Consider the following 26,731-nt stretch of genomic DNA (forward strand, 5'->3'; position numbering starts at 1 on the left):
TATGTCAGTCTCTGCAGTGCTGGGTATATGCCTGTCTGCTAGAGAACCCTTCCTCATGTTCAGCTCTAACTGTAAAACTTGGCTCAAAGTCATCCGAGACTCCTATTGTTAAACTTCATATTTTGGCTTTCAAAGCCCATCCGTAACTGGATTCCAACCTAGCAGGCTCATACCGTTCTCTCTCTCACTCCCACCTATAGTCTACTTAGAATGAGCTACTCACTATTTCCTGGTTTTCTAGCCCTGTGCCTTTGCTCATCGGTTCCCTCATCTGGGAAACCCCAATTGTGCCCATCCTCCAAGCTCCAGCTACCTGTCTCCCTGGGCCCCGGCCCCAGCTGACAACCTCTGTGCCTGACTGCTTCCTCTAGCTGACGACACCTCTCACAGTATGTGGTACCTGCAGGCACTCCATTAACAGTATTAAAGAGACATACATTTCTTCTTTCCTCTTCTGTGCATCTCTACCTCTAAATGCTGATGTTCCCGGCAGTGCTATCTCCCTCATGCATCCCTTCTTAATTTATGCACAACCCTGGGGGATCTCATCAACTTCAGCCACCTGGGGTTCACCGACCATTCATATGCCAACAGCTGTTTCATGCACACTGATCAGTCCTCTCTCTTGAACCTCAGAATAAATAAAAGGCTTCCATACATCTGGAATACTTCCATACACCTGTGGTCCCTGGGTGTGGTCCACAGGCTCCTTGGCTTTGATATTTCCAAAACTGAAGTCAATTATCTTCCATATCTGCTCCATCACCACCCACATCCCTTCTGTAGTCCCTCTTCTGACTCATCAAGTCGTCACAGCAATATGCATCCCTGTCACACCAACCTCTTAAATATTTCTTGTGTCTCTCTCATCCTTTCCATCCTCAAGTTTGGACTATGATCTTCTCTTTCCTGAACTATGGCTATAGCTTCCTACCTGGTCTTCCTGCACCACAGTGGCCTCTGCAGAGGATGTTTTATCCAACAGGTGCTAAGTGCCTATCAGAGGTGGATTAACTTGGATCCTAATGATACTTCTTCCAAGGGGCCTAATTTTGTATTTGTAATTTTGTGTTCTTTTTCTTAAGAGTCCCCAAGCTACATAAGCTTCAGAGTCCCCAAAGTCTGAATCTACCCTTGGTAACCAAGGAATATGAACTTTTCAGGGACTGGAAAAAAAAAAAAAGAATGAGTTAAAACAACAAAAGTATTATTAGCTATAAAATAGAAAATTGATATTGACAATAACAACTGCGTAATCGTCTACCAAACATAATGTTATATATGCCCCATTAACTGGAAAATTTTTAACTCTACTTACATTTGAAAATGATTTTTTTTTTTTTTTTTTTTTTTTTTTTTGCGGTACGCGGGCCTCTCACTGTTGTGGCCTCTCCCGTTGCGGAGCACAGGCTCCGGACGCGCAGGCTCAGCGGCCATGGCTCACGGGCCCAGCCGCTCCGCGGCATGTGGGATCCTCCCGGACCAGGGCATGAACCTGTGTCCGCTGCATCGGCAGGCGGACTCTCAACCACTGCGCCACCAGGGAAGCCCCTGAAAATGATTTTGAGGCTAGATTTTCTCACTTTGAAAGATTTCCTGAGTGTGTCTGACGATTGTGAAGAAATCATAGCTGATCGTAAATTAAGCGTTGCTCATAGACAAATAATTTCAAAAGCAAAAATATAAAATTTTCTTTCAGAAGTGTTTACAGAAAAAGTATTTAAGTGTGGAAGCTAGTCACCTAGTCACATCCATAGTGTTCCCCTGCTCATGAGGCTGTCTGAATGTCGATCACTTTGTAGAGTGACTGATCACCTCTTTCCCATACTACATGTACTGTCAAGTCTTGTTATCTGCAATAGTTATGTTTTATAAAGTTGCTGCAAACATCAAATTAGCAAGTTCTGAGCCACTGCTCCTAGGGAAAATATGGGCTTATGTTCCTGTGGGCCTCTGGTCACATTTTCATCAATAGATCAGTATATAAACTTGTTTTATGTATGTTTCTGTTTCAAGGTACCCAATTTAATATATAAGTTTCTGACAAATAATTATATGCAAATTTTATGTATAATGAAATACTGAGAAGGGTTTAACATTTTCTTGACCCTGGGTAGTGCTCCTGTAAATTTTTCGGCCTTCAGTCTCACAGTGCTATCCACTGTGCTTAAAAAAAAATCAGTCATCATTTCATGAATTCCTAACTTCAGCCACTTTTCCATCTTTTCCATCGCGTCATCATGCACTATAGATATTAGGTACTTTAGCACTTTCTGGAGCAGATCAAATCTGTTGATCACACACAGATCAACAAATTTCCTCTTTTTGTTGCTGAATATACCAAATCATCAATTCATTATTACTGAACTCATGACCAACGGCACAATAAGTTGCCTGAAGGAATTTTGTCTAACACTTGCAGTTTCTCCATAAGCACATCCCAGCCTTCTTGTGCTTAGAACACTAGATCACACTTCAACACTACCCTTGGGGCCATTAAAAATAGTGAAATCACCAGTGAGTAGCAGAAAAATGAGGTGCTAAATAGACTGTGAAAAGGACACTTGTTTATAGTAACGAGCGGAAACTAGAAGGCAGAGCATCCCTTGTTGACCCTCAGCTGGGAATGTTGTATATTTCATACCCTCTCTGTGCATGTCCACACAACAGCTGTGAAAGTGCCCTAAGTATTGATTTTGGAGATACAAGTACATTTTAGGGAGTAGGTGAATTTGTAGATATGGGATCTGTAAATCATGAAGATTGACTGTAACCTACTTGTGAACAGGTGCTATGTCCCAGTGTTTCCTATCCCTGGTGCTTAGCATACAGGGGGTAATAGAGAATTATGGAAAGAAAGGAAGGAAGGAAGGGAGGGAAGGAGGAAGCTCAGATGTCCTCTCCTCTCTTAGATCATCCCGGGTAGAGCTGAACACTCCCCTCTGAGCTCCACACTCCACTCTCTTCCCCTATTACATCATAGCGGTAGATGAATCTATCTTCAGAAGCAGACAGATGAGCTATTCATATACCCAATGAATAGATGCTTTTCATTTTATTTAATGTTATTTCTCTTAAAAATATCGCCTCCCTTACTAGCTGGTGAAGTCCCAAAGAACAGAATCTCTATCACAGTTATTTATTTTTAGTGAATTGAAAGGTTGGATCAGAGGACCTCTGAAACTCTTTCCAGTTGCTAAAATGACGATTAGGAGTAAAGCCGCAGGGCTCACCCACCAAGGGACTTACAGGCAAATGTAATCAGACCACTTAGATGAATTTTGCATTAGTATCCCCTGCAAATGGCATAGCGCTTAGACCGTGGTAAACACTCAATAAATCTTTGTTAAAATGTAATGTAATTAAATTATAGGAATGAATGCTAAGTCTTTAACCTGCAGACTGGCAGCTCTCAGTACCAGAGCACACGGGTGTATGTGTCCTTTTTTAGGATATATGGGCTGGTGGCCTTTTATTTAAAAGGCACCAGGCTAGGGGTAGGGATTTTTTTTAATAAAAGGAGAACACTTTTATTTAAAAAAATCCCTACCCCTAGCCTGGTGCCTTTTCAGAGATGAAGATTATTTTAAAAGTTCAAAGAGATGTGCCACTATATTTTAATGTAAGCAACATTTTAATTTGTAATTTTATTAGAAAATCTCATTAAAGGAAAACACATTTTTTCCCTCAGTGATATCAAAGATTTCCTTTGAAACTAAGAGAAGAAAATAAAGATTTACAGCTCAAGGAGAAAATACCAAATTGTTCTATGTTTGGAAAAAGAGCTAAGACTAATGAAGAGAAATGATAGGGAGCCAGCATTTGACTATGCGTAGAAAGGGATAATTCATGCAACAGGAAAGGACTATCCTGCAAGTGTGTGAGAAGAAAGAACGCCTGTTAGAGATGGGCACAGGTGATTCCTAGGAAGGCTGGGGCCTGGGGGCAGGGAACTGGACAGAACATCAGTGTCTCCAGGCCTCCCTGATGACACGTCTCACCTGAGCCACCCTGTTAAACTACACAGGTTACCAGGTCTCCTCCCAGCAGAAACTCAATTCAGTAGGTCTGGGCTGGGGATAGGGATTTTTTAAAATAAGGGATCCAGATGGATCCCATCCTTGGGACAGCTTGGGAAGCCCTGGATTTTAGAGGACTTCTGAGGCCCTTTCAGTCCTGAGGTTCCCATTTGGTTAAAGTCCCAGAGTCTATTGGTTTACCCCATAATGCTTTGAGTCACATAGAGTGAGCCTCTCAAATGAATTTTTATGCCAGTAGAGACACATTAACTAACCATATTCCCTATAACAAGAACCTTTTGAAACTGTTTCCTACAACAAGGCATCATCACCTTAAGGTTACAATAAAATAACATGACTATCCTTAGCCTTTTAATTAATGCTAAAGTGTGATGATTTATGGACTTAGTCATTGAGGTGAACCATGCCTGTGAACTCAGGAGGATGTTCTAGGGTGACCCTGGTTGCCTGAGGACATGCTGCTGGCTGCAGGTCAGGTGGCAGACTTGTCCCTTGAGGGTATTACCCACTCGGAGTGAAAATGATTCTGCCCCTCCCTACAAAGGACTGAGCATGGGGCCCAGGCCGACCTGCTGAGGGAATTAGCACAACTAGCCCCTTTTGAAAGGACACTGGCCTTTCTCACATTTCCTAGGATCAGAGACGTGGAACAGAGTCTTATAATCAAATTTTGTTTTTAGAGGAGTAGGGTTTTTTTTTTTTTTGGTAATTAGCAACAATAATTCCACCCCTCCACCAAAAAATAGAAAATTAATCTGCAAGCGTCTTCCTGCTGGAGGAAATGTGGATGAGTAATCTGATCTAAGAATTACTCTGGAGCCAGGGGGCTGTTTGGCTTGCTCTCTGTTACCACGTCGCTGGGCTGTGTAAGTCCAGGGACACGGAATGTCTTGGCAACAGACACAGTGTTTGGTGCTTCCCAAATTTAGCCGTTTCTCCCGGTCACCTGGGGATTTTGTTAAAATGTGGATTCTTTTTTTTTTTTTAATTTATTTTTGGCTGCCTTGGGTCTTCCTTTCTGTGCATGGGCTTTCTCTAGTGGCGAGCGGGGACTACTCTTCATTGTGGTGCATGGGCTTCTCACTGTGGTGGCTTCTCTTGTTGTGGAGCACGGGCTCTAGGTGCATGGGCTTCAGTAGTTGCAGCATGCGGGTTCAGTAGTTGTGGCTTGCAGGCTCTAGAGCTCAGGCTCAGTAGTTGTGGTGCATGAGCTTAATTGCTCCACAGCATGTGGTATCTTCCCAGACCAGGGATCGAACCTGTGTCCCCTGCACTGGCAGGCAGATTCTTAACCACTGTGCCACAAGTGAAGTCCCTAAAATGTAGATTCTAATTCTTCAGGTTGGGTGTGAGGTCCGAGGTTCTGCCTTTCTAACAGCCTCCCAGGTGAGGCCATGGATCACATTTTGAGTGGCAATGTCTTAGAGGTTGCTGTAAGAATCAAGAAAATCAGCTGTGGGGCTGCCAGTGATAAGGGGAAGGGAGAAGAATAAATAAGAAGCCTGGAGCAGGCATAAGAAAGGCTGAGAGGAGGGAGGAGGATGGAGCTCCTGTAGCCCTAGGGTGGCAACCTGGCGGGGAGACAGGAGGGGCCCAGGACACAGGGTTCACCAGATGAGAGCACAGCCCCGTGGGAATATTTGTGCCTTCACATTCTGGTTGTGCAATAGGATCACCTGGGGAGTTTTAAAAATGAATGACACTTGGGTCCCACACTCAGAAATTCTGATTTAATCGATCTGAGGTTGGGTCTGGGCATTGGGATTTTCAGATGCTCCCCAAGTGGTTCTAATGTGCATGGGGGTGGCCACCTGCTTCTCTAGCAGAATGGTCCAGGGGTCTAGGGAGAATGATCTCAGCATGGGTGGGGGGCACTGGGATAAGACCCAGCGATGTGCGATGGGGGGTCAAGGGGAACCGTTGAGTAGAAGTGGTGCAAGGCAAGGGCAGTGTCCTCATTTCCTTTGTCCCTCTGGGAGAACCACATGGTGGGGAACATAAGATTCTTGTGTGAGCTGTATTCCCAGCTCATTCAGCCTTGAGACTGTGTCCCCGAGGCCTGTGGCTCAAGGGTTCACCTGCCTTGAGAGAGAAGTGGCAGGGGGCTCTTTGCAAGTGCCATTAGGCCCTGGAGAGCCCTCTCAGGCAGTCAGGTGGCTGTTCGGGTCCTGTTAGTTCCTGTAAAGGCAGTGTAGGCTGAGGGCGTGAGGAGAGGACGGGGCAGCAGTTGGAGAGACCTGTGCTCGGCCGGGTGCTGCCCTCTCACCTGGGAAGCCGAGCTGTCCCTTGCCCTCTCGGGGAGTTGGGGATTCTCACCTTGGCTACAGATTGGAATTATAGATGAAAAGACCAGCTTCTGGGTATTTGCAGGATTCTGGTTTAATAGGGCTGGGATGGGGCCCAGGCATCAGCATCTCTAAAAGCTCCCCTGGGGATCACAATGTGAAGTCGGGGCTGGGCAGTCCCTTCCTGCTCTGAACTCCTGAGGTGCTGAGACTTGCAACTCCCAGGCCCCCTCCAGCCGGGGCTTGTGCCCCACCCCTCCCATTCCTTCCTTTGCTGCAGGCTCAAGGAAATGTGACAGAATGGTCCTCCTTGCCAGGTGTATTAGTTGCCTATCTCAGTTGTAAACTTAGGGGCTTCAACAAACAACACACTTAATTTACAGCTCTGGAGGTCAGAAGCCCGGATTGGGTCTCCCTGGTAGGGCTCTGCTCCTTTCTGAAGGCTCGAGAGAGACAGAGAGAGAGAGAGAGAGAGACAGAGACAGAGAGAGACAAATAGAGAGAGAGAGAGAGAGTCATTGCCTTGCCTTTTTCAGCCTGCATTTCTTGGTCAGGGCCCATTTCCTCCAGCTTCAAAGAAAGCTGTCGCATCTTTCTGACTAATCTTCCGTAGTCACATCTCCCTCCAACTGATAATAGCTGGGAAAGGTTCTCTGCTTTTAAGGACTCAGCTGATTAAGCTGGGACACTGGGTAATCCAGGACCATCTCCCATCTCAGGGTCCTTGACTTTAACCACATCCACAAAGCCCCTCCCGCTCTGGGAGGTAACACATCCGGGGGTTCCAGACGTGGGCAGCTTTGCGGCCATTATTCTGCCCATCACACCAGACCCGACACCTCGTTTCTTCTCCCTACTCTAATTGCCCCACACTCAGTGGCTCAGCTGATCCACGGGAGCCCTTGGGCATCCTTCCTGCTTTGGGGGGCAGGAAGGGAGGCTCAGCTGAGGGTGCTCAGTCAGGGCTGAGTTGGGTGGGCTGTGAAGTAAAAAAGTAAGGAGATGCAGCCCACCTCAGAGCCGAAACACGGGGCGCCTGTCAGAGAACCGGATTTCACCTTGAAATGAAGAGAAACCGTTATTTGGCTTTATTCTACAGCTGTTTTCCAATGTCGGTATCCTGGGGTTGATTACAAAGTTCAAAAGAACCTGTGCAACTCTGTTCCATTTATACTGAAATCAGGGATAAAAACAAAATCCTATGGAAGGTCCAGCGGGCGTTTAGCCCCTGTGGATCCAGGTGGCAGCTAAAATGTGAGCGGCTTCTCTTCCTTATTCTGTTTGCTAGACTTCACCTACCAGCGACTTGCTCTGGCCATGCTTTCCTCTGGCCTCTTAATGTTCCTGTTGGTCGTAAGCGCAATCACGAGCATGTTGGCTGTTTGACTGTAAATTAGAGCATGTGTGCAAGATGGGGGCTTGAGCCTTGGCTTTGTCTGCAGCCGTGTCTGTCCTCAGTCTGGTGAAAGCCTCCATTATCAGGAGCTTTCTTGGCAGAGGAGCAAAATCTTGAAGTCAATTTGGTTTGACATTTTAGGGATTAACTCAGGATTTAACATCTCTCCTCTCCCCAGCGGTCATGCATTTAGCTGTGTGTTCTTAGGGAAGTCACTCAACCTCTCTGTGTCTGTGTCATACGCTGCGTCTCTTACTGGAGGTGCGTGATGACTGTGGAAGGAACGCTGTGGTTGCTGAAAGGTTAACGCGGGCCTGGGCTCCGAGCCTCTGCAGGTGCGGGCGGGGGATGTGGGAGAGGGAGCATGCTGGCACCACGGGGGCTGAGGGGCTCCCCCTGGTCCGGACCAGAATTAGGAGCCCAGCCAGGGCAAGGGGGAAGTTACAGAGCAGCAGAAGCCACGAGGCTGGCAGGGGATGACGCTGTCCACTGAGGAGAGAACGGACTGGACAAGCAGAGAGACGAGGAGATGCAGGGAAAGGACGAGGGAGGGAATGACCAAGACTTGCCAGTCCTGTGACATCACTCTCCCTTCACCTGCCTGCCTGGGTTGGTTTTGTTTCCCGCATCCAAAATATCTTTGTGTAGGATGCTTACTGATCAGGATACAGAACGAGCATTTTGTACATCAGGTCATTTTTATCCTCGTATTTTTATTTCTTATTTGCCTTCTGTTTCCTGTTAATAGTATGAGTCTTCTAAATTCCAAATTTAAAAGTCTAAGTTCTGCCTCAGCTCTAAGGAAAACCAAGGGAAGGAATCTTCTGGGGGGAGTCTCCCGTGTGGACCCACGGCAGCGGTGACAGAGGGGAGAGGCCTGAGAGCAGGAGAAATTCTGAGCTCGGGAGTCCTCCAAGCTTGGCCAGCTCCTTTCCAACCCCAGTCTCACCTTGAGTGCTCGTTCTTGCCAAGGTGGCTTGTCTTTTAGAGCCTTGTCTCCTCATTGTAACACGAGGAGGTGGAACCAGGAGCTTTCTAAGGCCCCATTGCTCTGTGATTCTGAGAGAGCAGGGCTGATTCCCTGTGCTTGTGAGCTGGGCACTAGAATCCGGTGAGAACCCAAAGTACCAGTAGAGGAATCAGTTTCCCAGCCAGCCAAGCACTGGAAAGCCCTTTTCCAGAAACACTGGCCCCATGTCTGCAGCGACCTCTGCCCGCATACCCTTTCCTACCCCACCCCCTGCCCTCTCTCGCACTAAGACCATTTGCTGAAGAAAGGCCGGATGGGAGCCACCCAGGTGGCTGAAATAAAAGCAATTTCAGCTGAGTGTGTGGATTTCCCCTTCAGCCTCATCACACCTTCCTAATGCCTCTCTCCAACTGATTTTGTTCCCCACATTCCCCTGACGGATGTGTAACCTCTGTGCAGCCATCATTTCATTGCTGATCATTCACCCACCTAATCAGAACCTGAGGCTGGAAGGGAGACGATGCTCACCCAGCATGTTCACCCAACATTCATTGATTGGATGTCTTCTGAGTACAGAGCCAGTCACTGAATTACAGAACAGCAGGGCTGGCAGAGCCCTAATAAATCATCTGGTCCGACAGGCCTGTACTGTACAGATGGCAGCTCTTACATGGAGAGGTTAGGTGACTTGCTTAGGGTCACACAGCGGAGCTAAGGCTAGAATTCAAGACGTCCTGTCACCAGTTCACTGTGCTTTCCACTCCACCCCGTGGCCGAAGGAGGGTGAAGATGATTGATCGGTTTGTATGAGCATAAAGTAAAGGAAAACAGACACATTTCCCTCAAGGGCTTTAAATGAATAAGGACCCTGGACGGAAAAAAAGATGAATAGGGAAGGCATTTTTAGAAAGTGACATTGGAAAGCATGGAGGTAAACTCTTCCCTGTAAACGGTGATGACATTAGGGACACGTGAGAGAAAATGTCTTTTTGAGGGGAAGGGGTCTTTATTGAATTTTTTCCTTCCCTGCTACATTTGTTCTTTAATCCATGTTCCCATCAGCACACAACACAATGCTCCTGCCGTTTTTCTTTTCCTTGACATATTTACCACCTTATTTTCATATTCGCCTATAAACCTTGGTATACACAGCTTTTAAAGCAGCTATTTTGAATGCAAGATGACATACCAAGCTTTGAACCCCCCAATAAAACTGACCGGGAACATCTGGCACTAAAACGCTTACATTTTCTCCCCAGAGAAGCCTGCTATTCATCTGCTAACTTTAAAAAGTAACACAGGAATGAAAATAGGTTGACGTCTTGAAAACAATGACCCAAACCACGTATTTTCCTATTTCACGTTAAAATCCTCCAGCACATCCGACACTGAGAATTAACATGTGTAGCAATTGGTTATTTTCATATATTGGGCTCTGACTATATATAAGTGCCACTTAGCTCTCTTCCTTCACAGAAATAGAAGATAGTGCTAAATACGTCATTGGAATTTAATTCTAAAAATACAAACATTATAGGTTCTTATGAAAATAAAGCATTTTATTTCTTTGGACATCTCAAAACTAAATATTCTAGTGTCTGTGACATAACAACCTCGGTTAAAACGCTGTTCTGGGATGTCCCCGGGAAACATTTGCAGGGACCAGAGACGGCCCCAGATGTTGTCAGGTGTGTGTTTTTTACTTTTCAGACTGTGGCTTCTGAGCAAGGGGTACCAAGGCCTAGGTTAGTGTCCAAGGCTGAGGCTAAGCTGCAGATCTGGGAGAAGGATGGGCGGGTTGTGCCCGAGATCCTTTGTGGAAAGTGAGACAGTTATCCTGCCCTTAATGGCTCTTGATCAAAAGCCCACCTGTTATTTGAGATTTGTCTTGTTTACGCTTTTGATTGCCTATTTTCAGTTGATATCTGTGTATCTGCTTTAGCGAGAAATCTACTACATCTGAAATAAGATTGACTTCTTATCCCCAATGAGAGAAAAGTTGAGATTGGATGGTAGTATGTGCCCTCAATTTCTACCCTATGTAGAATAGTAAAGTGGACTGGGGACAGTCACCTGGGCGAGTGCTGGGGGCCATCCCTTCCCCCCCACCCCAGTCCTCCCCATTGCCGGGTGAGCTTTCCCAGTACCAGTGTAGAGGCCTAAGGTTATCCAGAGAAAGGAGAAAGTTGAACCTAGAGCACCATGTTTTCTGGGCATCCCACCTATAGGTGGAGCACAGGAGCCCCTCAAACAAATACTCTAATAGGGTTGAAAGGGGGCCAACCTTGATGAGGAAACTGACCGTGAGAGAGGTAAAGGCCTAGCCCAAGGCCACGCAGCTTGTTATTGGCTGAGCAAAAACTTGAACTCGGCTCTCTTAATTCCCAAACATATTCTCTCTACCAGTCAGGAGTGCAAATGCCATTTACTTTCAAGTGTGGATTAACTTGTCCCTCCTTCTGGAAGCCTCAGATTTCTTCAGCAGCATCTGGATTGCTTCGGTTTCTTTCATTTACATTTGTATCAGGGAAGGGGATGAGTCTGCTGTGCTCTAGGATGTGTCGGTATTTTTTTCTGGCACAAAATTAAGCATGGGACATCCCTTGATTTCTGAATTCAGAGCAGCACTTACCCATACTGAACAATACCCATCAGTGGACCGGCAGGGCCAATGTCAAGAGCTTGGGCAACGTCGGCCAGGAACTGCTTCTGGATTCGGAATCGACGTTTGCCAATGCTTGCGCTCCCATCAATTAAAAATGACAAGTCAACTTTGCAGCCTAAGGAATGGAAAGGGACTCTGTTATTCTGCTTCTCTCTCATTGCATTCAATGCTCACTCCCCGCTTCCTCCACCAGAGCCCCCTGAGATGCCAACAAAAAGAAAGTTAAAAAAATAAGTAGCAAGATATACTTATTTATTTATATCCACAACTGATTTTCACAGGGCACCAAGGTCCTGGACACTGGGCTGGTACTTATTTCCATGACTGTTGTAGAAGTCTCTGTATCAGCCACAGTTACAGACTTCAGAAGCAGGGACCTCCCAGTCAAGTCTAAGAAGGCCCTCAGAATGGTCTCCTAGTTCAGAGCATATAAGTGCAGACCCCCAGATGCGGGCATTCACCCAGACTGAGTCCCTGGAGCTTATGGTCTTTTACTCTCATCCTCACTTTTTAGAATTGTGTGTTGGCTCTCTATAAAGGCGGGAAGAATCTGCAGGGCCAGTGCTGAGGGGAGGGCAGGAAGTGTAGACTGAGAAATGCATACTTATCTTATCCTTCACTTCCCTGGGTGGGGCAACCATAGAAATTATCCACCTGTATCGACAGATACCTGTTCGTATTTGTAGCTACCTTAGATTTTTGTCCCTTCTTTTAGTTGTAATAAATACTAGGACCGCTCTGGTTAGGATCTTGGGACCTCTGCAAGTAGATGAAGGATAGGATGAAGGCGGGGGGATGGTGGGCCTGCAAGCTGGTTCAAACTTTCAAACGCTGAAAGGAATTGATGGAAAGCCACGTAAGCAAGTAGAAGTCGGTGTCTTTTTTATTTATTTATTTTTGGCTGCGTTGGGTCTTCGGTTGCTGCACGCGGGCTTTCTCTAGTTGCGGCGAGCGGGGGCTGCTCTTCGTTGCAGTGCACGGGCTTCTCATTGTGGTGGCTTCTCTTGTCGCAGAGCATGGGCTCTAGGCGCGCGGGCTTCAGTAGTTGTGGCTCGCGGGCTCTAGAGCGCAGGCTCAGTAGCTGTGGCGCAAGGGCTTAGTTGCTCCGCGGCATGTGGGATCTTCCCAGACCAGGGCTCGAACCCATGTCCCCTGCATTGGCAGGTGGATTCTTAACCACTGAGCCACCAAGGAAGTCCAAGTTGGTGTCTTCTTTGCTCTCGACTGAAATTATATCATCTCAGGATGATAAAACTGATTATTCAATGCTGATCAGAAGTTTCTTATTGGGAGCTATATAGTCCCTTGATTAACAAAAAATGAGGAATGAGTTCTTTTAACAACTGCAATTTGGGAGACAAAAATATTTCAAAGCAGAGTTCCGTGGGTGAAAAAGAGAGACAGTAAAATTAGAAGTTTCTGGACTGGAGTGTCCAGGAGGACACGGGGGCCAGCTCTGCCCTGTGTGGGAAGGGTGCAGCTGTCCAGACCAGCCTGGATCGCTAAGCTGCCACACAATCGCCCATGAGGCTGCTCTCGACTTCTGTTCTCTGCATCGTGTTGCTTCCATGGGACTGGGGTCCTCCCATTCCCCAAAAGGAGAAGCTCCGTGGCAGGGAGGGATATATATTTTTAATGAAAGCAAGAAATGAACATGAGTTGATACAGTTTTAAGCAGAATTGATGAGAAATATTTAGTAAAGAGTGATACTACAGAGTGGGCAGGTTAAGGGAGAAAGTTCTGAGAACTTGCTTTATTCTGTTGCTGTGGTGCATGGCAATCAAAACCAGAGGAGAAGTAGGTGATGACAGGGGCCTCTCTGGGCCTGGCTGACTCGCTGCGTCTGGAATCAGTGCCTCGGCTCGCTAGGGACCTCGCAAGCTTTTAGACTCTGTGTGCCTGGATGGTCGGGGCCTGCCGTCTCTTCCTGTTCAGCTGGCTTCCCCTGTCCTTTGCTGACCCCAAACTGTCTATGCTCAAGCATGCTCCTCGAGATGAAGATCGGAAGAAGCAAATAAAATCAAGGAGCGGAGTTTAGAGATGCCACTAAAGCCTGGGCTAAAGCAAAAGAGAAGCAGAACTGCTCTATGGCTTGGCAGGTTCCCCACACAGGGCCAACCATCTCTTTCCTATGTCTGGGCTTGCGATGTGAATTGCCGCCAGCAGGTGGCAGTGGTGCTCTTTAGGGCTTGCCGCCCACTGGCAGCTATGCTGGAAATGTGGACGGACTCCCAGGCTCCACCCTGACCTATAAAATCAGATCTCAGTTTAGCAAGATCCCCAGGTGATTCCTATGCACATTAAAGTTTGAGAAGCACCCCTGAAGAGAGGTTTTCCTTCAGATGTCAGCACATTAAAGTTCAATATGCCTTTTTAAATGAAAACCTTTTTTAAAAAAAATAACAATTACAGTAAGGGCCACAGGGGATTTTCTTTTTAAATGAAGAAGCGTACATGTTTTGTAGCATCTATGTTAGTTCTTCCTAGACCATTTTTTCTCCTTATTCTTAAAATATTAATTTATTTTTGGCTGCATTGGGTTTTCTTTGCTGCGCGTGGGCTTTCTCTTGTTGCGGCGAGCAGGGGCTACTCTTTGTTGTGGTGCGTGGGCTTCTCATTGTGGTGGCTTCCCTTGTTGCGCAGCACGGGCTCTAGGCACACGGGCTTCGGTAGTTGTGGCGCACGGGCTTGGTAGTTGTGGCGCACGGGCTTAGTTGCTCCACGGCCTGTGGGATCTTCCCAGACCAGGGCTCGAACCCGTGTTCCCTGCACTGGCAGGCGGATTCTTAACCATTGTGCCACCAGGGAAGTCCCTCTCCTTATTTCTTACATCTTGAACTGTGTTTTAAGGAGGTTTTAAGGAGGTGAGGTGTTTCTCTGTTTCCTCTGTTCTCTTCACTCATTAGCCTGCTGGCTGTTATTGGGATCACCTTTGCTCCTCCTTCCCAAGAATGTTTTAATGACAATGGCTCCCACTCAGGGCATGTGCTCACTGAGACCCTAGTGGCTTTCTCATACAGACATAAAAACATGCTGATGTGAAGATGACAACAGCAATACGAAAGGACAGTACTGGGTTATGAAATGTCCAGCATGAGCAATTTATTACGGTCACTGAGGTTGCAGCAGGAGGAAGAAAAGGTAAGACGGAGTGTCTACAGTCATCAATCTACCAATTTTCTTAATTGCTTTGGTTTTCTTCAATGTGATACAAGTTTATAGATTAATGCTTTTTGTTGGCCAGTATATTAGGCCAGTGTTTCTTAACCCTAGATATGTATCAGAGTTGCTTATGCAGCTTCAATAAATAAAGATGCCTGGGAATCACTCCAGGCGGTGCTTCTCAAGGGTTAGCATGCAAAGGAATTGCTTGATTCAGTAGACCCAGCCGGGGTGGGGGTGGGGGGGGGTGGGAGTCTGAGATTTTGCATTTCTAACAAGCTCCCAGGTGATACCAATGCTGCTGGTCTTCAGACCACACTTTGAGTAGCAAGATCTAGGGAGAGACTGATTCAGTAGGTATGAGGCAGGAATTGGTATCTTTCATTTTTAAAAATGTCTTCAGGTGGGACTTCCCTGGCGGTCCAGTGGTTAAGACGTCGCTTTCCAATGCTGGGGTTGTGGGTTTCATCCCTGGTCGGGGAGCTAAGATCCCACATGCCTTGCGGCCAAAAAACCAAAACATAAAACAGTAGCAGTATTGCAACAAATTCAATAAAGACTTTAAAAATGGTCCACGCCCCCCCCCAAAAAAAAGTAAAAAAAAAATGTCTTCAGGTGATTCTCACCCAGAGGTGAGTTGAGACTCACAGCCCATTGGTGGCTGACTTGCCACAACTTTCTGGGAGAATTTGCAGGTGCTCTCCTTGGCTTGCAACACACAGCTCCCTCCTGGTTTTCCTCTTTTTCTCTGGTCCCTTCTTTCTGGTATCCTCAGGTGGCTTCTCTTCCACCGAGTTAGTCTTAAAGGTCTTCAGGTTTAAGTCGTCTGTTTCTTCTTACTCTATCCTGTCTCCCTAGGTCACATTTTCTGTTCTGACAGCTTTGGCTTTGAACTATGGCTCATCATTTTCCAACTCGAAATTTCTGGCTGGGCTGTCCTTTCAGAATGTCAGATCTGGGTAGTTAACTCTCTGCTAGACCAAACGTCTTACAGAAGATGATAGATGTAAACACTCTCCTGCCCCAATGTGCTCGGTCCCCAGTGGTCCTCATGGCAGCACCATTTGCCCTAGTTGTCCAAATCATCTTTAACGGCTCCCTCTCTTGCACTTCTACCTCTAACCCTCTAGATTCTTCCTTCTCTATCTCTTGAATTTGCCCATTTCTCTCCATTTACGCTTCCCTCTCTGAGCTCTGTGTACCATCATCTCCGCTGGACCACCGTCCTCGCTGGCAAGCGAGTCTCCTCCTTTCATCCTCCTTGTCGCCCCACCCCACCCCACTCTGTTGCCATAGCGATGTTTTAAACATCTGATCCTCTCCCCCTCTTGCACATAGATAGTGTAAATCCTTCAAAAGCTTCCCTTTCCCCTTAGAACAAAGTGACAGAAGAGAGGAGATAAATAGATCCAGGGTAGGAGAGAGGCGGGTTAGGGTGGGAGTGAGTGGGGAGAGGGGAGAGAGAGCAGATCAGATGTCAAAGCCACTATGGGTTTCTAGTTGTCAATTAACTTACTTGGATCTCCCTGGGATACTGGCTCCAAAGACTGTGTGCTTAATTCTTTTTTTGGAACAAATCCTGGAAAGAGCAGTAAAACTTTTGGTGACTTACAAGAACAGGAAGCATCTGGCCTCACCCCAGGGATGGGGACAGAATGGATATTCACACTCAGCTCAGGGGGCTTGGCTTACTAAGTGTGCTCTTCTCCATAACACCCCCATCTTAAGAGAGAAGAATGAATGCTTACCGACAGCCTACTAGAGACACAGTACTCCCCTGGGTGCTTACAGGCATTTGAAGTCAGGAGACTTGAGATTGGTCCCCTACTGCCTGTTAGGAGACAGCCATAGTCTCCTTATCTGAAAGCATTAAACGCTTTGCCAGTGTAAATTATCCCTCTGTAAAATTCTGAAAATCTTGAGGTCGGGGCGCGTGTCTCACTCATCACGTGAACCTTTCCTGTGGTCCTCAATCAACATTCAGTGACTGAGTTGATGAACAAAGATGAGTGAGACCGAGGACAGTCTAATGGGGGTTGGGTGTAGACTGGAGGGGAAGAGATGAGACACAAGCAACTCAAATGAGAGGGTCTATAATGCTTCCCTTCCCCTCCAGCAGTCTGAGACCAGAGTACAGATGCAAAAGGGTTTAGGGCTTTGAGAGGGGGTGTATGTGAGTTGAATTTCAGCCTCAGGGGTCTTCTTTGGGCTGTTTACCTGGGAGCCAAGTTCACAAATATATCATATAAGGAAATAAAGACAATAAATACGAGTCTTTTTAGGCTTGGTAAGGCCAATGAGTTTCTTGGGCAGAGTGAAACTTGCAGCACCAACCAGAAGTGAGTCTCCCCGTTTCTGGGATGCTGGGTAGCGCCCACTGAGAGTCTCCCCCAGTGGAGGAAGGTGCTAAGGGCTCTGCTCGCTCCTGGCTGGGGTGAGCTTTCTCCTGGCTTGTTAGTTTTTCCAGTTTGCAAAGCACATGAGTTCATCTTCCCATTAAAGGTCAGCTTACTCATCCCACTTCCTCACATCATTTAAAAAATTCACGAATGGCATTTCTCATCCAGGAGCTCTGGGAGGGGAAGAAATACATGTCCAGAGGCCGGAGTCCTTTCCTCCATCACCCCCCAACCCCAACCCACCAGCAAAATCTGCCCTTGAACCAAGAGTCAGAAGGCTGCATTTGCTGTTGGAGTTTCAAACACTTAACGCAGTAAACAGGGAACAACATTCATTCATGTGAAGGGAAAACCCGAATCCCACTTGCAAAGAAGGAAGAAGAAACAGAAGGAAGTCAAAGTGTGCTCCCAGACGGAGTGAGGGTTTAACCCATTTTGGGGGCCTGGAACTCACTCCCTTCTGCTTTTTTGTCTTCACATTTCCTTCCCTCTTAGTGATCCAGTCTTGTCCCTTACCCAGGCCTCCCTGTAGGAGCTTCAGTGGGCCCTTCACATGGTCACCAGACCCTAATGTTGGAGGTGACACTGTTGGAAAGCCTTCTCTAGCTGAGCTTAGTCTCTGTGCCACCTGCTGTACAAATCTTGATCTAGTCACGGCCAGGAGGAGGGCCTGCATAATTACCTGCATCTAGAAGCACCGATCCAGGTTTCCACAATTCAGGTTCCCCTGCTTTTCAAAATTAAAAAGAAACAAACTCATTACTTAGATGAAACCGGCAGAAGCTCTCAAGTGAACTGCCAGGATGATAATGTTTTCTAACTGTGGCAGAAAGTTCAGTAAAGAAGCAGGAGACCAGACTTTGGGATGAAGCAACCTGAAATCTGTGGGATTTTCTCATTTAAAGCTCTTAAAGCCAAAGACGAAAACATCTTTACTCTTTTCTTCCTTTCCCTATGCACCAAGAATCACGGAATAATAGGAATCCTGGAATTCAAGGGGACCTAAAAGCTCATTCAATTTGAACCAACCTCCTAACCTGCTTCAAAAACATCTCTACCTAAGCGAGTGGCTGGCTGGTGCTTGGATCCCTCCAGAGACAGGGAACTCATTACATTCGCAACTAAAGTAGTGCATTTCTTCTTGGACTATTGAGACTTTGAGAAGACTTTTCATTGTATCATTATGAAATCTTTATCCATCCATCCATCCTTCCATCCACCCATCTACCCGTCACACTCAATAAGCACCCAGAATATGCCCAGCATCATTCTGGGTACGTTTGCCTTACCCATCTGTTTGTGTTTCTTTCCTTGGAACCACACAGAACAAATCTGGCCCCTTCAGGGAGCAGGCAGTACACTCATTTCCTGAGGCTCTGCTTCTCATGGTGTGCCTCAAGCAGAATAGAGCAAAGTGGCACCTGGCATCCTATCTGTCTAATGCCCTTCACCAAGAACCTGTGCTGATGAAGTGGCAGCGGTGGTCGGGAAGGGGAGATTCTTACCCAATCCCCCTGATCTCTTTTGGAGAATTATGGCTGGGAGGGGCTCAGAGGCAGCACAAACATATTAGGAAGCCTCGTAAGGACACCCTAATGGCTGTTTCTCTCCCTCTCCCATTCCCTCCCCTCTCCCCTTGCCTTTAGCTCTCAAGGCTGAAAGCATAACAAACTGTTTCATTTCTTAAAGGCCATCAGCTTTCCAGCACACTGCAATTATTAACACACTCAAGTGAAGTGATATTTTCCTTTGCATGATTAAAAGATACCAGGCTATTTTGAAAGATAGTCTGTGTTCTTGCAGGTTCTGGGTTAATGGTGAGAACTGAGTTTAATTTGGCTCAGCCGTTAACCAGGTGTAGGACCCTGCACAAGTCACATGCCCTCGAGGAACCTCAGTTCCTTTTTGAGTAACATTAGCAGTTTGGGTGGGATGATCTCCAAACTCAAAATATTTATGACGTATATGTTTAAACATTCAGCTTCTTTAACCTCATTACTCTATCGCCACCTACTGGTAAAAATATGCGCTTTGCCCTTTTCCTTAAAAAAAGGTGCTGGTGACGTCTCAGTTTTTGCCCTAGGCTTTCAGCACCCTTGGATGTGAGGAAAGATTAGAATGCTGGAGGCTCTGTTACTTTGGCAGGAGATAAACAATTCTCTGACATGAGGGATTTTCAGGCCTCTTACTCCTGTCCTGGAGGCCTGTCCTTCTGTTCATGACACTTTCATTTGTTTGGGACAAGTTTGAACCAAATCGCTTTCATCCAAAAGCCAAAGGCTGAAAAAATATTTGAACAGCTCAGACTTGGTGTTTTGGGATTTGGTAGTAATGAGAAGTGGATTTGTGAGAACATTTGTGTTCTGGTGTTGAGGTCTGAGGGCGTGGTGTGGGGAAAACAAGTCAGAAGACCCGTCCTGAGTCTACCAAAACACTAGCTGGGGGTCTGGGGGGCTAGCCTACCTTCTCTGATCTCCAGTTTTCTCCTGCGTAAAGCCGAGCTCATAAGGACTTCTCCTGCCCTGCCTCACGTGAAGGTAAATGTGTATAAAATCACTCTGAAAAGTGTAAAAGGTGCTCGTAAAACAACAGCTAATTATTTCTGTGATAATCCTGGCTCAGTCATCTTCTAGATACAGTCAGTGTCTAAGAGAGGTATTGGTTTTGAACACGCACTGACCAAGCTCCTTCTGAGGATTAAGTCACAATAACCCTGTGGGTCAGGTACAGCTGTGATCCCACTTTACAGGTGAGGAAACCGAGGCACAGGGAGTGGCAGAGCAGAACGTTAAGCCCAGGCAGACAGGCTCCACCCGCACATAATCACCACCTGTTTATCACACTGGAGGCGTCACGGTCATCTCAGGGTACTGGGTGAGGCCACGGAAAAGCTAGGCCTGGAACTACACCTGTAACGCACACGAAGCGTGAGGGCCCAGAACATTCCTGTTTTAAGATCCGTGACGACCTTTGCACTGGTTACAGCTCCTTCTATTCCCTGCACATCTGGAAGTCACCAGCCCGGGACCCAAGCGGGAGCCCCCTATAAGGGAGGCCCTTAGGGCTCTCAAATTTTATGGGGCAGAAGCACAGGTGACCCTTTAGCCCCCCGGCTTCTCCCCGGTGACTCTCAGTGCAGTTTTTAGGAGGAGGTGGTCGTCTGAGAGACAGCAGCCTCTGGAGCCAGGGGACTCTGCACACCTCCCTTCCGGGGCCCGGCTTCATGCCCCGAGGGCCGCACATTTCCCTTGGAGAACTTTCTCTGGCTGCGGTGAGATGGGGGCACTCGGAGAGCAGCTGCAGCTGTGCCAAAGGAGCCTCGTGCCTGCGGCCCGACGCACAAGGGCTGTCAGAGAAGGCCGAGGACAGTCAGAGGTCCTGGGCGCGGGCTGTCACGCCGGCGATGCGTCAGCAGTCCCGGGTCTACAGGTGGGTTCCCTCCATAGCTCCGTGTGGAATATTTGTTTGGCAGCCTCTTCTCATGGAAACAATATCAACTCCACTGTTAGGTTTCCAGGCCAGTGAAGCTTATCTGATCAAACAGAGCTCATGGGACCGTGAAACCAGGCAGCAGCAGGATGGTTCCAAGGAAAAGTCCCCGAGTTTAGCTTCAGTCACTCTAGTCCCGTCTCAGAGGGTCCCGGCAGGAGGGGCGGGGGTCTGCCTATGGGGGCCGGAGGAGGCCCCAGAATTCTAGAATCTGAAAATATCTGAGTCATCTTTAGTTCTAACAGCATAGTGTTTGACATATAGTACGCTCAGTAAATTTTTTTTTAATTAAAGAACAGTTCCCCTGCAGTGGAAGTGGTGGCTTAAATCGGGGACGTGTCAAGTTACACCTGTGGGCAGAAAGCATAGTGGGAGGAGGAAGCAGGAATCACTCGGGGTCATAAGTTCAGTGTCCCGTGGAGGAGAGGATGAAATATTGAGGCTGACGACAACATCATTAGGTCCATACATAGCTGCCTGGGTCTGTTAATGGTTTGCCCTAAACACAGATGGGATATTTAATGGGGCTCATGAAATTCTGTCCCATGTGATGTAATTTTATCAGTGACTGGAAGGGAGATAGGTGGCATGTTAATCAATGTGGTGGATGACAGAGAAGTTGGAAGATGGTTAGTATATTCAATGACAGAATTAAGATTCAAGAAGACTACAGGATTGGGGTGACCTGCTTCTGTAGAAATACCTGAGAAAAGACCCTGGGAACCTGAGTGATTGCCAGTTCAGTAGGAGATGAGCTGATGATGAGACAGAACCTCCCCCCCACAAGGAACTTGGGATGTTTTCATGGAACCAGAGTGTTTAGGGCGAGAGGCAATTCCCTGGGCACAGCCCTTGAGGCATCGTGTCCTGCTCTGTGTGCTCTGTTCCCACTCACTGACAGACTGTGGTTTAGCTCGAGGGTGTGATGCTGAGTCACATAAGGACCTGTCGGAGGGATGAGAGAAAATTTATCCCAGAAAAGATGAGACATAACGGAAGACATGAAGGCTACTTTCATATATTTGAAAGGCTCGCAAATTTATGCCCTTAAAAATATTGGAGACCCCCAAAGAGCCTCTGTTTGTGTTGGCTACATCTACTGATTTTTCTCATATTAGAAATTAAAGGGCTTCCCTGGTGGCACAGTGGTTAAGAATCCGCCTGCCAATGCAGGGGACACGGGTTCGAGCCCTGGTCCGGGAAGATCCCACATGCCGCGGAGCAACTAAGCCCATGTGCCACAACTACTGAACCTGCGTTCCTGAGCCTGTAAGCCACAACTACTGAAGCCCGTGTGCCACAACTACTGAAGCCTGCATGCCTAGAGCCTGTGCTCCACAATAGAAGCCACTGCAATGAGAAACCCTCGCACTGCAACAAAGAACAGCCCCCGCTCGCTGCAACTAGAGAAAGCCCGTGCACAGCAACGGAAGACCCAACGCAGCCAATTAAATAAATAAATAAATTAATTAAAGCTTAAAAAAAAATTAAAACTGTGCAGCCTCTCATCTGAAAGAGTATTAACTATCCATCTATTTTACTATTTATTCACTTAAAAATAACAATAGACCTATCCTAACATTTTTTATGAAAAATGCTTTCTGAAACAAAAGCATTCAGTGAGAAGAGTGGCACATTTCTTCAGTGTCTGACATAATAGAAGGCAGCTAGAATCTGATGTCAGTTCCTGCAGTCAATCTGTGGTGAAATCTCGTTTTTGTTGAAGGGTATGAAGAAAATCTGGCCTCACACAGTTCTGTACGCAGAGAAGTGAGGGCCTCACAGAAGGCCTGAAAGCAGGTCCCCGGACCACACTTTGAGAAGTAGTAGTTTAGAAAAATTAGGAGCAGCAGGCTTAAGTTCTAGATAGTATGTCTAACAATGGGACTGGGAAGTTATCCTACACAGGGCAAAGGTCTCTGTCACGCCATAAGGGATGCATTTGTTTGGTGGGAAATTAGATCAAAGGCCCTTTATACAATTCTTTCCAATTCTACGATCTGCTGATCTTCTAGCTGAGGAATTGGGTGACTTGTCTGAAATGCATGATTATGTGGGAAGTGAGAGCCCGTCGAAGAGTAGCTAAGACCCCGCCTGCGAGTTCTCCCCCGCCTGCGGGAGCAAGTGTGGGGCTTTGCCACTGTCCAGGCCTGTGTGGCGTGGGGGAGGAGGGGCCCCAAGGCAGGGGCACGCGGGGGTCCGCGGGAGGGTCTGAGGTACTGAAAGCAAAGCTGCAGGGGTGACGGTGGAGGGGGAGGAGGCACAGAAAGGGGCAGGATTTGAGGGTGAGAAGAGCTGGGAGCATCTGTGCGGTCAATGAGATAGAGCTTTCGTTAATTACTGGAGCGTGAAGAGAACGGAGGAGAAAGGGAGGCTCAGAGCTACAGACCCAGGGGGAAGGTTATGAAGGGTTATAAAAAGGGAGTGGGACCAGGGCTTCCCTGGTGGCTCAGTGGTTGAGAGTTCGCCTGCCGATGCAGGGGACACGGGTTCGTGCCCCGGTCCGGGAAGATCCCACATGCCGCGGAGCGGCTGGGCCCGTGAGCCATGGCCGCTGAGCCTGCGCGTCCGGAGCCTGTGCTCCGCAACGGGAGAGGCCACAACAGTGAGAGGCCCGCGTACAGCAAAAAAAAAAAAGGGGAGTGGGATCAAATGCTCAAAACAGCTTTGGGTTGCTGGGCAGGAAAGAACACGAGCTGGAGGTCAAAGAAGCGCCTTGTTGCCATCATCCCCCAAGCCGAGTCTGATTGGCGACGTGTGTCTGGGTCTTGCTCTATGTCCCAGAGGTGGGTCCTGGGATGGCACGGGGGGGTGCCTCTCCAGCCGACCCAAACCCCTGACAGCCCTTGGGTGTCTGGACTGGCAGGGACGTACTCTCGGCACACTGAGAACGAACAGAGCAAACAGATGCTTATTAGAGTTAAGACAACTTGGCATGACCTGGAGGTGAGCGGCAGAGGCCAGCAGGTGCGGGGAGAAGGTGTTTGTTAAGTGCCGCAGAGCAGGGCCGGCAAGCAGTGGGCAGCCTCGCCAGGTTTCTGGAAAGCAGCTCGGGAGAATCCTGCCCTCAGATCCCCGGGGGGATTACACAGGGTCAGTTGATTCACATGGAACCAGCAGTCTGCTTTCTCTTGTTTTGCCCCCTGATGAAAGTGCCTTGGAAGTCAGCCGAGCTTTCTGTGCTTGGCTCTACTTTTGGGGGTTTCAGAGGACGCACAGATCCTGGCCAAGGGCACTAGAGGAGGCAGTACCCCGGGCTTGGCTGCCTGAACTGTCCCACGGGCCTGTTAGGGTCTAAAATGGCCTTGGAGTCCTTGGCCTGCCCAGCGATCTGATTCTTAAGCCCTTTGTCCTGAACAGCAGCATGTACGTTGCCAGCGGTGCAACTGTGAAGCCATCGAAGCTCTTAGCCCTGTCCAGGGGACCCGGTGGAGCCGCTCCTCCCATCTGGAATCAAAACAAAACGGAACCCACAGTCTCTAGGACTCTTTGAACTCGTGGAGGACAGACAGGTATCCCCCAGCAAGAGAAAGGCCTGGACTCTTCTTGTTCCTAGTGCCCCAAGGCTACAAAGGAAATTGTCTCTCAAGTCTGTCAACTCATGGCCCAGGCCCCAAGCAGAGTTTGTGGAAAGCATCTAACCGGGTGAGATTTTTCTTTCTCATCTCTGCAGGCCTCAACAGCATCTCAGAGAAGAGAACTTGTTTCTTCTCTCTGCATTCCCAGTTCTTGGGCCAAACCTTGAAGAGATGCACACCGAAGTGCAGAAAGGGGAGCTAGGGAGTGTCGTAATTCATAGGAGAATTCCTGGAGAGAGAACGTATTTCTGTTCCCCATATCACAGAACTACTCAGGCAAAATTGGCTCTGCCCTTTCCTGGGAAATGATAAAAATTTCTCTCTTTCTTTGACCCTTGTTCCTCAAGTATAAACCCGAGAGAGTATCCCTTTTCAGGTTTGTAAGAGCCTAGTTACTGAATCCTTAGGAATTTCTATCACAACCTCCACAAAATTGCCTTTGGGGAATGGCGATTGTGAAAGCTTTGCTTATTTAACGGCTTCCTTACTTTCCTTGCAAGTTGGGCCCTTGAGCAGTATCTTTTGTTGGCATATCTGGTTTAATGCTTTCTGTCCAAATCTGAGTCAAATGACAAGGATTTGGAAAGACAAACCCCATGTAAACAAGCTTAACTTTCGTCAGTAGCTAGAAAGGTGAGTTCAGGTTCTTACCTGGATTAGTTCAGGGGCTATTTTGGCTGTTAGTGTAGGTGGTGGTGGACCAGAAATCTGTAATAACATTGGACTGGTCAGAGCATGAATTTTAATCTAACTGTTCTCATTCTTTCCTTGATCCGTCCTAGCAAGACATTACCAAGGTCAGAACCAAGGTAAAGTTTGTCCTTGGGTGGTCTGAACCTGCCCTGGAGGAGGCCTTGAAATGAAAAAAAAAAAAAAGGATTTAACTCAAAACACTAACTGAAAATTCCAGGTAACAGTAACCCTTGTACTTCACAACTGTCCAAGTAAGCATCTTTTACTAAAGTGCTGTATTTCTTTATACTTCATTATTCTTACAATAATTCAGCTGTGCCACTCCTGAGGGGGTTAAAGTAATCCTTCAATAGAAATGTCACTTAACATTTAGCAATTTGCTTAAACTGCATTAACATGGTATTGATGCAAATAGCATTAGCTTTCAGTCATTTTTAAGGGTACACAATGGGTTATCCTTAATTACTCTGTGGGAGAATCAAATACACTTCAGCATTCATTATTCACTGGGCAATTTTTCTGCAGCAAGGCTTTAAAAGGGAGAAGGGAGATGGGAGATTCTGTAAAGAGAGATGCAAAGTCCATTTTTGGGGAAAGGGGACCACATAAAAAGCAGCTGAGGGAAAGAACCAAGTTTCATGGAAGGGAAGAGATAAGAGGTCATGGGAAAATATCAGTTTTTCTTAGAATCAAATCTATCTGCCATAACTTTCATTCCCTGTGTCTTCATTCCAGTTATTTGGACACAAACTCAAAATAGCTCTGTTTTCTAATTCTAAAGCGAACACAGGCTGACTGTCAAAATATACACTATGGGTAGTAAGGAATCATCTGCAATCCCTCTATACAGCAGTGGCTGGTTTACAGTTTTGGTATACAGTGTTCTATCCCTTTTTCTATGCACATGTTCTCATGTGCAAAAACATAATTATAAAACATGAGATTGGTACCCATCCTGTTTCGTAGCCTTCTTCTTTGACTTAACAACCTGTCACAGACCAATCTTCTGTCAGTAAGTGCACATATTTTAATAGCTGTATAGTAATTTCTTTAACTGTTCTGACAATGGACGATTAAACCGTCTCCATCTGTTTTTCTATCATGAACAACATCTGTGTCCAGGCTTCTTTCAACTTTGGCTGATAATTACCTTAGGACATATTCCTGTAAGTGCAAAGGCTGGTTTTGAATGAACAGATGGATCAGGTTTTGCTTGCACGCCCTATCTACAATCACTTCTAGAATCTTTTTTTTTTTTTTTTTTTTTTGCGGTACACTGGCCTCTCACTGTTGTGGCCTCTCCCGTTGCGGAGCACAGGCTCCGGACGCGCAGGCTCAGCGGCCATGGCACACAGGCCCAGCCGCTCCGCGGCATGTGGGATCCTCCCGGACTGGGGCACGAACCCGTGTCCCCTGCATCGGCAGGCGAACTCTCAACCGCTGCGCCACCAGGGAAACCCTAGAATCTTTTGACTATAGTCACGTATATGAAAGGAAAAAACCACTTCATAAATGCATCAACAGCAACTTGCTTGTCCATCAGCAGAAGAGTTGCTCTCATAATTAACAGAATATTTTCAGCTATTTGAAGAAATTATCTATATATTAAACATTATTTAATATGGTTGGGCTGAAATGTCACAGCGAATATCTGTAGGCAAGCACTAGGACAGGCATTCATGAAAGTAGACTGGTGGTTGTCCAGGGCTGGGGGAGGGAGGGCTTAGGGGGACACGGTGAGTGACCATCAGTGGGGGTGGGGATTCTTTTTGGGGTGATGAAAATGTTCTAGAACTGACTGTGGTGACAGTCGCACAACCCTGTGAGTATACTGAAAACCATTGAACTGTGCACTTTAAAGGGGTGAATTGTATGGTAGGTGAAAAGTATCTCAATAAGGCTGTTATTTTCAAAGAAACATAGGCATTCAAACACTAGTCTTCACTCTTCTTCATTCCTACAGAAAATCCTTTGAGTAGGCCATACGCATTTTAAAAAGTCTTCTCTTCCTTCCTCCCTCCCCCGTTTGGCTCCTTTCTTAGCAATTAGGGCA

General features: G+C 47.1%; 1 protein-coding gene across 3 annotated transcripts in view; it reads right to left on the reverse strand.

The window, feature by feature from the left end:
- Positions 1-26,731, reverse strand: part of VIT (vitrin) — a 123,059-nt gene that overhangs the window by 18,501 nt on the left and 77,827 nt on the right. For 2 of the 3 annotated variants that reach the window (XM_067703278.1, XM_067703277.1), the window contains 3 exons: positions 17,601-17,645; positions 16,036-16,098; positions 11,324-11,471 (listed from right to left, as the gene is read on the reverse strand). In XM_067703278.1, the coding sequence (XP_067559379.1) occupies positions 11,324-11,471; positions 16,036-16,098; positions 17,601-17,645 (256 nt within the window). Of the gene's footprint in view, positions 1-11,323; positions 11,472-16,035; positions 16,099-17,600; positions 17,649-26,731 lie in introns of all 3 variants that reach the window. The other variant, XM_067703276.1, reaches the window with a different exon arrangement.

This window comes from Pseudorca crassidens, chromosome 14 (assembly GCF_039906515.1).
Source record: "Pseudorca crassidens isolate mPseCra1 chromosome 14, mPseCra1.hap1, whole genome shotgun sequence".
NCBI classification, from domain to species: domain Eukaryota; kingdom Metazoa; phylum Chordata; class Mammalia; order Artiodactyla; family Delphinidae; genus Pseudorca; species Pseudorca crassidens.